This window comes from Rhinopithecus bieti, unplaced genomic scaffold, assembly GCF_001698545.2.
Source record: "Rhinopithecus bieti isolate Rb0 unplaced genomic scaffold, ASM169854v2 scaffold_9581, whole genome shotgun sequence".
Taxonomy (NCBI): Eukaryota; Metazoa; Chordata; class Mammalia; order Primates; family Cercopithecidae; genus Rhinopithecus; species Rhinopithecus bieti.
The window spans coordinates 3,966,595-3,980,794 of NW_016806413.1; the positions used below are offsets into that span (position 1 = coordinate 3,966,595).

General features: G+C 59.6%; 1 protein-coding gene and 1 long non-coding RNA gene across 2 annotated transcripts in view; one reads left to right on the plus strand and one right to left on the minus strand.

Moving 5' to 3' along the window:
• Positions 1-1,336: 1,336 nt before the first annotated feature.
• ZBTB47 (zinc finger and BTB domain containing 47) lies at positions 1,337-14,194 on the minus strand. The gene is given in 7 exon segments (XM_017876362.1): positions 1,337-4,659; positions 4,950-5,094; positions 5,765-5,880; positions 7,251-7,398; positions 9,010-9,427; positions 9,429-10,564; positions 14,113-14,194. Coding segments are annotated over 7 exon segments (2,403 nt in total). The 5' UTR covers positions 14,191-14,194; the 3' UTR covers positions 1,337-4,297.
• Positions 10,574-14,200, plus strand: part of LOC108532347 (uncharacterized) — a 36,058-nt gene continuing 32,431 nt past the window's right edge. The window contains exons 1-2 of the long non-coding RNA XR_001886421.1: positions 10,574-10,905; positions 13,820-14,058. This is a non-coding gene — a long non-coding RNA (uncharacterized LOC108532347). The remainder of the gene's footprint in view (positions 10,906-13,819; positions 14,059-14,200) is intronic.

A 14,200-nucleotide genomic window follows, 5' to 3' on the forward strand; every position in this document is an offset into this window, starting at 1 on the left:
CCTCAGAGCCCTAGATGTTGAGTCACGGAGGTTAGGAGGTGGTTTGTTACCACAGCAGAACTCAGCCTAACCTGACTTATTCACCTGTCCTGGTTCTAGAAAGCTACATAATCAGGGGGTAGGTAGGCCCAAGGGCACCACTAAGCCAGGGTGCCTGACCTCCCATCTCATTGATCCCTTAGAAGGAAGGAAAGTCCGGCCTTCCCCAGCAGGGCAGTGCTGCTCTGACCTATGCATGCTTCAGGACATGAGATGTTAGCAAGCTGCTTGGTCCCAAAGAGCAAAATGAGGGAAAGTGAGTGCTCCAGAGACACCAATCATGGTGCCCACCGTCCCACAGCCACCCAGAGGCCTCTGCCCCAGAGCCTAGGATGACAGTGCCCAAGACTCTGGAGTGTGAAGGTGGAAATCCTGTGAGAATGAGGGAGGTGGGGAGAGGGCTGGAGGAAAAAGAAGTGACATGCAACCTGATATAGCAGAAGGTGAACAGACTGGAAACACAAGAGATAAGTGGAATCCACACAAGATTTGGGGGAGCAGCCAGGCCCCCAGGCCTGTCAGTCAGCCTTGTTTCAGGGTCTCTTGAGCAAGCCCGTGTTTCTTCCATTCATAGCAGGACTGTGTAGAAAGGCAGTGCCAACATCCTAGGAACCTGCACCTCCTTTCTGGCCAGTCAACAAATCCGCCCATGAGACTTCTCTCCCAGTCCCTCCCAGTCCTGGAAGGTCCTGTCTGACCCTTTTCTACGTATGCAGAGGTAAGTGCCATAAGGAGACTCATTCTGCATGTGTCCCCGGGGCCTAGAATTCCATTTGGCACGGAGTGAGTGCTCTCTGTATATACTACTTGTGCCATGAAACAATTCTGAGTTCCCCAGGGAGAGCCATCTGCTCCTCTGGAGGCCACCACCTGTCTTCTATCTGAGCTTTTGTCTTCCCGGGCGCCTAAGTCAGCATCTCTGTTATCTGACCCCTTCTGACCTCCCCTGCCCACCGAGGGAGGGATGAGTCCATACTGCTCATCACAGCATCCCCAGGGCTCAGCACCTAAGTGGGAGCATTAGTTCCTGCTCTCCCAGAGCTCCTGTGGCTCCATGCCTGGTGCTCACAGGAAACCACACCTACACAGGCCCTGGCCTCCTGTAGCCATTGCCTTCAGGACCTCTCTTTCATGCCCCTCTGCATCTGACCTAAGACCCACCTATTTGCCCCTCCCCCATCCCCCACTGCTGCCCTTGCCTCAGCTCCTGACTCTGGGTAGTCCCCAAAGCCCAGCCCCTTGCTCTGGTCCAACAGTCAAGGCAGGCCAAGTGCAAAGAAGAGGCTGGGCCAAGGGACACGAGTTGTACTGACTTTATTCCCCTTCACTCTTCTCACTCACATGCCTGCTGTGCCCCACACTCTGGGGCTGTGGGGTGCCTGTACACGAGCAGTTGTCAGTGGTCTCAGCACACGCCTGCGCATGGCCATTCTGCTACCACCAAGCCCTCTGTGAAGGGCACCGTGGAGACTACAGCAGCATGAGCCAGGGTTGAAGGCTCCCAGAACTGTGGCCACAGGGCTTGTGTTCATCACTCTAGCCACCCATCCCCAGCTGGCCTGAGACCAAAGAGCCCCAAGGAGCCTGGTAGACCCAGGCTCCAGGCCTCAGTTCTAGTCAAACAGGCTTAGAAGTCCAGATGGACAGTGGGTCCCCCACAGATCTCCTTGGGAGGGGATGATCCTGCCCCCTTCCCCCAGCCCTGGGAAGTGAGGATGGTACCCCAGTCCCCTCATTCTGACATCTGGGGCATCTTTTTTTTTTTTTTAATAAAAAGGAGATGTAAAAGCTAGTAAAACAGGAACCCCTATCCATACTGGAACTGCTGAGGTGCCATTATTGCTTCTGGCCTTGTGGTCTGGCAGGAAAAGAGCCCCCACCAACAATGGCCCAAGTGAAGAGTGTTTAGCACCAGGGACACAGGCTCCTATCCCCAGTGGGGCAGGGACCTCCCAGGAGAGGGGTTGGTTGTGCCCACCTGGAGCTCCCATGACCGTCTTGACCAGTCCCTGGCCAGCTGTCTGGACCCCTCACCTGATCCCAGAGGGAAAGTGTACAAGAACAGGAAACCCATGTCCCGGGATAGGGTTTCATCCCCACAACTGTCTCTGACCTCTGCTTGTCAGTATGGCCCGACAGGTCTCAGCCTTCAGCCTGGCCAGGGCCACTCAGGCCCACTCAGACTGTAGTGGGGCCAGCAGGTGATGACACCACCAGCCCCTGTGGGAGACCTGGTGCCAGTGATGAGGATTGGAAACCCATGGAGGTCCCTGCCTACAGCCCACTGGGAGGGATCAACTTTTTTTGGGAAAATGTGAGCCAGCTCCAAAGAGCTGCCAGGCACTGGGACCAGAGGTTAGAAATAGCAATGGGGAGGGAGGTGGGGGGACCCTGAGGACATCACGGAAGCCCAAAGATCAAGGAGTGCAAGGAAGAAAACGAGCTACAGTAAAGCAGGGGCCTGGAGTCCCCAGCCTTGGGGTGGGGGCCCTGACCGGAAGCCTTCCTCCTTGGGGAGGGGCGAACCCTCTCTCCCCTAGGACAGCAGGGGCACCCGAGTGTATGTCTACAGCTCCAACATCAATTGGGCAGGGAAGCTGCTGGCACTGTCCCCTCCAAGCCCAGAGAACAACCAGGGTGGTGTGGCTTGGATTATAAATCCTCAGATCACTCGGGCACCTCAGGCCTGCCCAAATCTGTACAGAATAAAGTGCTTCGTTTATTGATGATTAAAATGTCCCCAGCTCCCTGCCCCAGCGCCATGGGCCTTACAAGGAGGTCAGAGGGGTTGTCAGTCCCCCTAACCATTCCCCCGGGGCCCGAGCCTCTTCCCACTCCAGCCATGCTGGGAAGGCAATAGTGTCGGGGAGTGGTGGGGGTTTAAGGTGCAAAGAGTATAACAAACAAAATTGTATAAACACAATAGGAAAGAGCTTAACTAGGAAACATGTAGCTTATGGAACCTTCCTCCCCATATTAAAGGCAGGAATAAAGACAGCAAATGACAACAAAAAAGGGTTTCCTATTAGTGCTAGCCTCATGGGGGCAAGCAGTGGGGTCTACGCTGTGCCTCCCCAGTCCCCCCAATCCCCCGAGGGGCCTGAACATGCAGGCTCCTTTACCAGCAGTGCTATGGGCGCCCCACCCACCGGTACAGAGGCCCAGGAGAGACGAGGATGCTGGAGCCAGCCAGGGACAGGTTGTGGCAGGGTCTAGAGGGAGGATAAGGCCTAGAGCGGGCCTTTGGGGGAGCAGAGATGGACACAGCCACACTTGTTCCTTCTGGTGTGGGATATATGGCCAGAGTAGCTGGTGAGGAACTGGGGTGCTCTGTGAGCAGCCACCCTGCCCCTGCCCCACTAATAGCACCTTGAAACCCTACCAACACTGTCCAAGCCTCATCCTAGGACTCTGCCCCCGAAGCTGGTGCTGCCAGTCAGTCTGTCTGCCCACCCAGGATCTGGCTCACAGTGCTGTGAGGCACAGCAGCTTCTGGGGACATCTCTGGGACTCAGGACCCTTGGTGCCACCTGGTGCAGGTCAGGGATCCCTGGGCCTGCTGGCAGCAGAGTGAGTGGGGAAGGCAAGTCCCTGGGGTCCAGCCCCTGCCTGCCCTGCTCCACACAGTGCAGCACTGGTCTGCAGTCTTCGCACCTCGCCACCCCCCAACTGCCCACGCTCACCCGGGTCCAGTCTCAGGCCCTGCCTCAGTGCCTGTGGCCCTCAGACTGGGTCTACAACTCCTCAAGGGTTTGCGGGGGTGGCACACCAACTTCTCCCCAAACCCTCCAAGATGAGGAAGCAAATTAGGGGCATAGGGGACATGGGGATAGGCTGCTGAGGCTGACCCAGGCTCCACCTGGCCAACCCCTCTGGTGCAGGCCTTGGCAGAGGGACTGGCCACACCTGCTGCCCAGGCCCCTTTCTTTCTGCTGCAGACCCCCAGCACCCCCCTCACCTGGAGGCGGGTGCTGCAAATAGTTTCTTTTTCCTTCACTTCCAAAAAAAAAATAGTAAAGGCTTCAAGGAGTCACAGAAAGTGGGGGCACTTGGTAGTGAGGTGCCCTCCACCAGCTCTGGGGGCCGCCAGCCTGCACACCCCTCATGGTCGGGGCCTCAGGCAGGGCACATCCAGCCACTTCTGGACGTGGAGCAGGGCCCAGGCCCGCACTGCTGTGCTCCCCGGAAAGGCAGTGGGTCCTTCCTGGAGTGGGCCCTGGCTCCAGGCCCCAGCGGATGCACGGGTGCAGCTCGGCAGCTAGTTGTTGGCGTTCATCCTCCCGCCGGTGCCGGCAGTGGTGGGGAAGAGCGGAGGCGGGGGCGGCAGGTGGGGCGGGGGTGGCAGGGTCTGGGGCAGCCCCGAGAGCAGGGGCAGTGCGTGTGCCTGGGGCTGGGTTGGGGGCAGGCCTGGGGCAGCGGAGGTGCCATCGCCGGCCAGGGGGTGGCTGACACGGAAGCACTTCTCCTTGTGGGCCTTGAGCATGTTGGAGAAGCGGAAGCGCTGGCCGCACACGTCGCATGGGTACGGCTTCTCGCCCGTGTGCGTGCGCCGGTGCCGCTTCATGTTGGGCCGGCTGGTGAAGCTCTTGCCACAGATCTCGCAGATGTACGGCTTCTCTCCTGGGGGTTGGGGATGGGCAGCAGGGCGTCAGTGAGGGGTCGCCACACCCGTCTCCGTCTCCCATGGAGCCATAGTTGGACCCAGCCCTGGCGCTCAGATCCTCCCCGACCCTGGGGCATTTTGTGCCAGCCTCACCCAACCCTGGGAAGCAGGAAAGATGGGTAAACGGAGGCCCAGACTTGAGAAGGGGTGTGGTCAAGATTATTCCAGGTGTCCTGAGCGGGGCTGAGAAGGGGTCCCGGCCCAGCATGGGCCTGAGGCTGACCCACGTCCCACAGGGCAGCCTCACCTGTGTGGGTCTTCATGTGCTCATCGAAGTACTGCTTCATGTTGAAGTCCTTGCCGCACCACTGGCACATGAACTGCTTGTGGCCAATGTGGATGCTCATGTGTGACCGCAGCTGGTACTTGTACTGGAAGCGCTCATTGCAGTTCTGGGGGTGGGGTTTGGGGGTGAGGCCCAGGCACAGAGCAGAAGAACAGCCTTTGTGGAGGGAACAGCTCCCCTGTGGCCACAGGGCCAAGGAGGGACACACTCAGGGGCTCCTGGGCAAGGAGATGGGGACGTGAGGGCAAGCCGAGGTGCATCTGGATGGGCAGTGCATGGGCACAAGGAGAGGCCACAAGCACCCAAGACTTAGGTGGGGAATGGAGGTCAGGAAGTGGGAAAAAGCCACAGAGTAGAGGGAACCCCATGCTTAAGGCATGAGGTCCCTCATTCTTCCTCCTGATCAGAAGCCCAGCTCCTGCCCCCACCTCCCCACCTGCAGCTCTGTTGTCTCATCTCTGAGCTCCAGGCCTGGGATGCTCCTGAATCCGCCTCCCCAGAAAGCCTGCTCCTGGGGCTGCAGCCCACCCACACTTCCCACCCTGAGTGTGTGGGGCTGGGTTGGGGAAGGACGGGCAGGAAGGGGGTGGGCCAGAGAAGAGTAGGGGCTGGGTGGGAGTGTGAGGCAGGGGCTGCAGACCTCAGAGGGTGGGTCTCTCTCTTTCTGGACCCTACATTCCGCCCCCTAGCCCTTTGTTTTTCAGCAGCTGCTCTCCCTGATTCCTGCCCCTCCCAGGTGGCCCCTCGGGCAGGCCAGGCAGGAGATGGAAGCTCACCTCACATCTGAACGGCTTCTCCCCTGAGTGCTGCAGGGAGTGCACCTTGAGGGACATGCTGCGCTTGAAGGACTTTCCACAGGTCTCGCAGGTGAAGGGCATGTCCTTGGTGTGGGCTACGAGGTGGGCACCAGGGCCGTCATGTCTTACGGGCCTGCCCAAGCACCCCCACATTGGGCCCAGACCCTGCCTCCTGGGGCAGCCCTGTGCCACCACCCTTCCCTGGGGCTGGCCTTATACCCTGTCACAGGACCTGTGGTGATTCCCAGGAGAGGCCCCCTGCCTCCATGGCTGGGTCTCCTATCTGCTCTGAAGGTCTGCCTCAGACATGCCGGGACTCTGTGGTTCTTTAGCCTCTGGCCAGTTGAAGTGGCCAAGGCTGCCTTGCCCCCAAAGCTTCAGGGAAGGACTCTGGATGGACCTGGCTTCAGCTCAAATCCTGGCCCAACCACTGGCTTCCTGCTCAGTCTCTCTGGGCCTCAGCTTCCTCTTCTATAAAAAGGGACTCATAGTGGTCCTGAGCCTCAGGGATGGTGGGCTTTATAGGGGACCATCTGCAGAAAGGCCCTGGCCTCAGGCCCTAGCCAGCAGTCTGGAGGAAGTTAGGTGCACTCCTCCCAGCACCCACTGATAGCTGAGGACCAACAAACTTTAAGGATCTGGTAGGAGGCCACTGGAGACAGAAGGCTCCCCTCCAAGCTCACAGACACCAGTCCTGGTTTACCCAGCATGCTCCTGGCTGAGACCTAAGCCGCAGAGTCCCAGCTTCCAGTCAGTTCACACTGGAGGGGCCCCAGCACTGTCCCATGGAGAAAGGGATTAGGACCTGGCCAGGGGCTCACTGTCCGCCTTGGCTACCCCTCCCCCTCAAGGCCCAGACTTGGGGCGGGCAAGGAAGGCAGGGCTATAGGGACATGAGACTCTGCCAGGCCCACATACAGCGGGTAGGCAGCCTTGCCTGGGGCAGTGGAGTGGCCAAAACACACACTTGGGTGACCTCCTTACTGTGTCCAGGCATGAACCCTGAGGGGAGGCTGCATTCAGAGAGGCCTGAAGCCCTATGAGGACCAGAAGGTAAGAAAGAATCAGAGGCACAGCTGTCATCAAACTGACACAGGGCCTGTACCAGCCCATACAGCACTTTGTATAATTAGGAAAAGGTATTCCTTTCCCTGAGGGGACACAAGCTCATGCCAGGATGCACAGCCTGGTTAGCAGTGTGCCAGCTTGATTCCAGTTCCCACCTGCCATCTTGTCCAGGCACCCTTGTGCAATGTGCAGCCTGCCCAACTGTACGTGCTAGCCCTGGCCCCAGAGCCTATCCAGGCTACACCTGCCACTGCAACCAACCTCCCCAGGCCTCCCAGATGAGAGGGGCCTCCTCACCCCTTCACATTGCCCTTGGATGTGAAGTCTTTCCCATCCACCAGCCAGAAGCTGGTCCATCTCTATCCTCCGGCTCCATCCCCCAGTGGCCCAGACTTACCAACCATGTGCTTACGCACGTGGGCCATGGTGTAGAACTTCTTCTCACAGATCTCGCATGAGAACTTCTTCTCCGCGTAGCCGTGCACAATCTTGTTATGCTCATGGAGGGACCAAAGCTTCTTGAAAGCTTTGCCGCATGTTACACACTGCAGAGTAAGAGGACTTGAGGCCCTGGGTCCTAAGTCCCCAGGGCCTTGGACCTGGGCAAGCTACTGCCCCCACTGGCCTCAGTTTTCCCACTTGAAATATGTTGGAGGGCCCTTGATGCCAGCTCTGATGTTCCTAAGGTTGGGGATGAAAACTCCTTAAACACCCCCAAACACACAGCCTGGTGTCCTCCTTCATCCTTGAGTTAACTAGGGTCAGGGGTCACCTCTTCCAGGAAATTCTCCCCTCTGGGCTCATTTCAACAAGGGCTTCCACAGGCATCACCCTTTGTCTGTCTATAGAGCTAAGGCAGACAATTAGCTGAAGGGCCGCCTCTGGTGTGGAGGCTACACACAGAGATAACAGGTCCCACAGGGCAAGCCACTATCACTGCTGCCTCCTCCTGCTGGGACCTGTGCCATGACACCATGGATATCCTCAAGAGGATGAGTCCCAGAGGCATTGGCTAAGGAGGACAGCAGGAGTCTCAAGATCCCATCAAGCAGAGAGTGGACCATATGTCCCCACTTGTTCTCCTGGACCCCTGTCCTGCCCATCTGTGCAGGACACTCCACAGGGATGGAAGCTAGGCCAAGGCTTGGGCAGAAATTGGTCAGGGGGCCCAGATTGGATGGGGCAGAAGCTTCTTTCTCCTTCAGGAGGGAGACTCAGGTGTGCAGCAGTTAGAGCATCAAAGGGCAGCCCAGGAGGCGGGCAAGTGGGCACAGGTACACAAGGGTGGGGCAGAACACCAGGTGACCCCCAGGTAACACTTTCTCCACAGGGCACTGCAATTAGCCATTAGCTCAGGCAATTAGCACCCACCTACCTGCTACTTTTCCCCCTTCTCCTGGGCCAGAGAGGTGAAAACCACCTGTGGGAGCCTGGCTGGCCCTTGAATCAAGGGCCACCCTGAGAAGTGAGGCTGGCACAAACAGACTCAGGCTGGCTCAAGGCCCGGCAGCCAGCTCAGCTACCCTGCTTAGCCCCAGCAGCCTCTGCTCTTCCCAAATTTCTCACCCAATCCCTTTTCCCCAGGCCCATGAGAGCTGGCATCCCCAAAGAGCTGAAAGTGGGGGCTGCCTCCTGCTGGGATGCCCCCCACTCTATACAGCGCTTTTGTGGGAAGTAGAGGGCATTCCTCTGGGCAAACCCCTCCTCCCATCGTGTGCTCATTTGTTGCAGTGCACAACCTGTGAAACTACACACAGTGGCCCTGCTGGCCTTCCTACAGCCCCAGTGTTTGTTAAAACCCTGTCTGACTCATCCCACCCAGAGTGGGCTGTCTTCTGGCCTTGTATGCGCAGACAACTCTCCACTGTCATCCTCCCAAGTCCATGTGTCCCCTTTGTCCCTCTGGCCAAGGGTACTGTTTGTTCCAATCCTCTGCACATCTCTTCATGCACCTAACTCTATCCACCTCTCCCAGGGAGCTCGGCTTGATGTTATCCCCTGAGCTCTAACCACCCTGAGAACTAGGCCTGGGCCAGCCTGTCTGGGGGCTAAGTTTGGTCTCCACAGACCATCTAGGCGCTGGGTGCCCAGAGCCCAGTTCTGGCCTAGCCCCACCTGGACAGCCTCTGCCCTGCCCCCAGCCACGTGAGGCCCACCTGGATGTTGCGCTCGCAGTCTGTCTGCCTGTGCAGCAGCAGCTCGCTCTCCAGCAGGAAGCGCTTGCCGCACTGGTCGCAGATCTGCATGCGGCTGTGGGTCACATTCATGTGTTTCTCCAGGTACCAGCGGTTGTTGAAAACTCGTGGGCACTTCTGGCATGGATGGTGCTGCTTCTCCTCCAGCTTCACCTTGGCCCCCAGCCCATCAGTGGCTGGCGGCCCTCGGGCTGATGCAGAGGCCACTCCAGGGGGTGGCTTCGGCCGTTTCCCACCCCGCCGCCCAGCTTCCTCAGGTTCAGGGGTGCTCCGGCGCCGGGCATTCTCCCGGGACCGTGTGGCCATGTGACTGTGGGGAGGGGGGTCTGCCCGGCTGCCTCGGCTTCCCCGTGGCCCCTGCTTGCCCCCAGCCTCCCCTCCTCCCCTCCTCCTCCTCAGAGCTCTCTTGATCCTGCTCACTGGGCCCTTCCTCCTCCTCCTCCTCCTCTTCCTCCTCCTGCTCACTGTGCCCTTCCTCCTCCTCCTCTTCCTCTTCTCCCTGACTGCCACCCTCTTCCTCCTCCTCCTCCTCCTCCCGTCCACTGCCACCACCTTCCTCTTCCTCCTCTTCCTCCTCCGCCTCCTCGTCGTCCTCCTCCTCCTCGTCCGAGTGTCTCTGCAGCCCGTCCTCCCGGCCCAGAACCATGGTGGCCGGGCTTGGCCCGGCACCTGGCTTCCCCTCTGGCCCCGTGGACACGTGCAGTGTCTGGTTGTTGAGGTTCACCTCCACGATGATCTGGGACTGCTCCCTGCGGCTGTAGGTGCCAGAACCCCCAAGCTCTTCCTCCAACTCTTCTCCACCCTCCAGCTTGCACAAGCTGGCCGGGGGCCCACCAGCCTCCTCGACACCACCCTCCTTCTCCTCCTTAAAGAAGGGCTGGGCTGGCCCAATGGTGGCAGGCACGGTGCCACCAGCAGTCCCTGCCCCGTCCTCAACACGCACCGAGTAAGGGTCAGGGCCCTCGCGGGCGTAGATCTTAGGCAGGCCTGGGGTGTCGGCCTCCTGCTTGATGTCACAGTAGTAGGGCGGTGCAGCTGGAGTGCAGCTGGCAGCCGGCTGGGCCAGGGCCACAGTGCCCGGACCTGGTGGGCCTAGAGAGCGGGCGTCCAGCAGCTCTTGGCAGGACGCAGCGATGTCAGCCATCTGCAGCAACGAGGCGGCGCTGAGCACCTCGTGGACGTTGGCCGCGTTGACCAGCAGCTTGGACGTATAGATGAAGTTGAGGATCTGCTGCAGGCCACCAGGTGCCAGCGCCTCCAGGGACAGCTCCACACGCTGCAGCTGCTTGTTCTGGGTGAAGAGTGAGTGGAAGAACTGGCTGTAGGCGGCTAGCACACCCTTGTGTGCTGGAAAGACGCTGCGCTGGGGCACCAGCACCAAGTCCACGTCGCAGAGGTCAGGCTGGAAGAGGCGCTGCTCGTTCAGGCGGCCCATCAAGCAGGCAAAGTGCAGCGCCACATCCTCCACCAGCGAGAACTCGGCCGCCGGGGAGTCAGTTGTCTTCTCAACCAGCAACTGCGGGGACAGAGGGCACAGGAGTGGGTCAAGGCCAGTGGGCCCCTGCCCGCCCTTCCCCTACCACCACCCCCAGCGTGGCCGGCCATCCAGGAGGCAGCCCATCACTGGTGGCTCCACTTTACAGCAACAGAGCCAAAGCTCTAGCAAGGAAGGAATTCAAGCCTGAGTGAGCTGCCCTCAGAGCTCAGACTCCACTCGTGACCCTCTGAGGCTGAAGATCAGGTCCTGTCACTTTTCTGGGCCTCTGAGTGGTCTCCTGTGAAATGGGAAAAGTCATCCCAGGAAGGGAAAGAGAAGGAAAGGGGACGAAAGAGAGACCACAGTGACCAACCATCCAGGTTTGCCAGGGACCTGGGCATTTTCTGGGGTGCAGGGCTTTCAGTGCTAGAACCAGGACCATCGCAGGCACACTAGGACTAGGTGGTCACCCCAGGAGGGCCACAGGCATTCCTTCAGCGTTTCCTCAGCCCTGTGGATTCTCTCCATATATTCACTCACACATACCAACACAAGCAAGCTTGCCCAGCCCCAAACGCCTCAAGAACAGAATCTGGGCTCACTGCTCACTGCCCAGCCTCTGCCTACAGAACCCAAGGGGTAGCACCTGAGGGAACCCCTCATTGCAACAGCCGTGCAGTTGCTACAGAAGTTGAAATCTGTGAAGAAACCCAGCCTCAGGCCTATACCTTCTCCCTACTCTGGTCCTGCTGCACTGCCTGGTGAGGTCCCCTCATCACAGCCTCAGGTCTAGCCCCCATCAGCTCTCCCTCACCCAGGGGCTCTGCAGGGGTGGAAGGACACAGCTGTGGAACCTGCCTACCATGCTTGCAGGCAAGAGGCCCCAAGGCCTGCCCCAGACCCTTTTCCCTATAGACCCCCAGACCCCAGGTCAGGTACGGTCCATGTCCACAGGCTCTGGGAAATCCCTGCCTTGGAGGTCACACCATCTGGGGCTTCCAGAGCCCTAGGGGAGGCCCTCAAAGTCTGATGGGTCAGACTATCAGGCCTGTGGGCAACATCCAGCACCTGTGAATTGCCTTGAATAGAGGCCAACTCAGTTACCCCCAGCTCTACCACAGCAGCCTCCCCAAAAGGTGGGCAGCACAGACAGGCAGCCTGCCCAGTCCCTGCACGAGGACCATCGCATAGTGATGTGCAGATGTTCAGTTAATATCCACCAACCACCAGCCCGGCTGGACTAGCCTTACTGGTTCCAGGTTCTGGCTGTCCTCAGGGTCTGCCCAGCCAGGTCTGAGCCTCCTGAATTCAGGAGGTACCTTGCCACAGTATTTTGATGGCCACAAAACTATCAGCTCCATAGCTGTCAGCGCCTCCCTGGGGACCCTGGGATGAATCCTGCCCCCATCCATTCATAGCCTACCCGCCCCACCACCACCCATGCCAGGCCTTCCATTGCCAGGACAGCAGTGGGTAGGCTGGGACTGGGCAGGGGTGGTGGTGGTTGAGTTCCTCTTCTCAGTCACCTGAATGAGTGAACCCACCCTGGGCCTCAGGAGGAGCCTCCCTGAGCCACCAGGGGCCACCTGTCTCCAGGCCTGCCCTGGACCCTGCCCCCTACACCCAGCGGCCAGGGCAGCAGCCATCCTGTGCTCCCTCACATCCCAGTCTGGCCAGGCCCCTGGCCAAGGCTACCATCTTCCTCGAGTTCTCCACTACACCCCTTACCCCAGCCAAGAAGCCATCCATCTGCCCCTCTGTCCCAGGCTGTCCAGGCCTGGCCAATCTAACTGGGATGTGGCACCAAGCCCCTCCCATCTCCCTCCTCTGACTCATTCTGATTCATCTTCTGGGACCAACCCTACTACACAGATGGAGAAACCGAGGCTCAGAATGAGAGGGTTCCACAATCCAGAGCCCCTGGACTCCCAGCTCTGCTAAGACCACCCCTTCCTTGCTAGACTCCACATGGCTGGATTTCTGAGCCTTTAATGACTTAAAAAGCAAGAACACCCCTTCACCTGGGGACTAGTCATGCTTCCCCACACTCACCACTACCTCCTCCACCTGCTTCCTCCTCCCTAGAGCCACTGCACCTGCAGGTCAGTGAAGGATCAGGGTACAACTTGGGTTGCAACAGGGGCTCCTTAGGGTCTCCAGGGGCCAAAGAGTGGCAGAAGTGGCTCAGATAAGGGCTTGCCGAAGCCAGGCCTGTTGGGGGAAGTCCACCCCAGGCAACAGAGCCCCAGATCTCTCTGCTTTCCCTTTATGGAATGCCCTCCACTGCCCACCTGTGCCCACTTGCCACAGGGAAAGGGCAACCTTCCCATGTGCACTTTGGCCTCTAGGCCAAATGAGGCCTGACTTTGGCCCTCTGGCCTCTCAGCAGGAAAGGAGGGGAGTGCTGCCTCAAATACTCCATTGCTAAGGTGGTACCCTCAGACAAGCCAGCACCATCCTTGGCCCTTGGGAGGCCCTAAACCTCACGACCCGATTGGACTCTCTTGACTGGGCACAGAGATGCTGCCCGAGTCTACAAGTGGCAGCCCCTCAGCAGGGTTCAGCCACCTCCGTGTCTGGCCCCTACCACACAATGTCCACCAGCTGTGCTGGCCTCCACAGCCAGATGTGCTAGTTCCCGGAAGCAATGGGTGCCCCTCCCCTTCCGGCTGTGCCAGCTGCAGTCCAGGTCACTCCAGCCTAGCTAAGATGCAGGACCAGGGAAGTGGTCAGGCACTCTGGTTGCCAGGGGGTTTCATGCCTTAAAACCCTTGCCCCAAGTCAGGCTGGGGATTGGCCAGGTGCCAGGGACATCTCTCCAGGCTGCTCACCCAAGTCAGAGCCTTCTACACCTGAGGGGTACCTTGCCTCACTGACGAGAAGCCTCATCTCTCTACCTTGCCTCAGAGCCTCCCTGGAAAGCCCCATGATGAAACCTGGGGAGTCCATCTGCGACCCCCTCCCATGTCAATTCTTTCTATGCTGGGCAGCAGTGGATGGGCCCAGACTGAGCAAGGGGGCACAGGCTCATGACCTCTAGGCTCCTCCTTTTGGTGAGGGAGTGTCTATGCCAGCCTCCTCTGTGCACATACCTCCCCTCTTTCCCTTGGAAATAGACCCAGAGAGGGCGGGGGATCTGCCCAAGGTCACACAGGAGTTGGTACTGGAGCTATGGGTGTCCTCCCACACCCCCTTGGCCCGGGTCATCCCGAATCCCCAGGCAGGGCGGCTCCAGCGCCCACGTGGCCCAAGGCCCAGGCGGGAATCCGACTCCCTCTTTCCCCCATTACCCAGCCTGAGGGCGGCGCCGTCCAGGCGCAGGGGAGCGCCCTCCTTCGCCGGTGCCTAGCAAGACCTCAGCCTCGAGCGCCGGCGCCCCCACCCCAGGAATTTAACCCACTCCCCACCGAAAGCCGCGCCACAGCGCCGCATTCCCAGCCCGCGGGACCCAGCAGATGGAGCAAGGAGACCGGGGGAGGGGGTAAGATCCCTCCAGCCCCTCCACCAGAGCCCGCGGGCAGTGCGCCTGAGAGGTCAGAGCTGGCAGGTGGGCGGATAAGCGGGGGGACAGGCAGGGCCCTGCGTACCATGGTGCCGTGGCGCTGGGGGCTCACAGGGCCCCGCGGGATCGCGCTGCCCCGGCGGCCAGGCCGGGGCCGCTCCATGAAGCGCTGC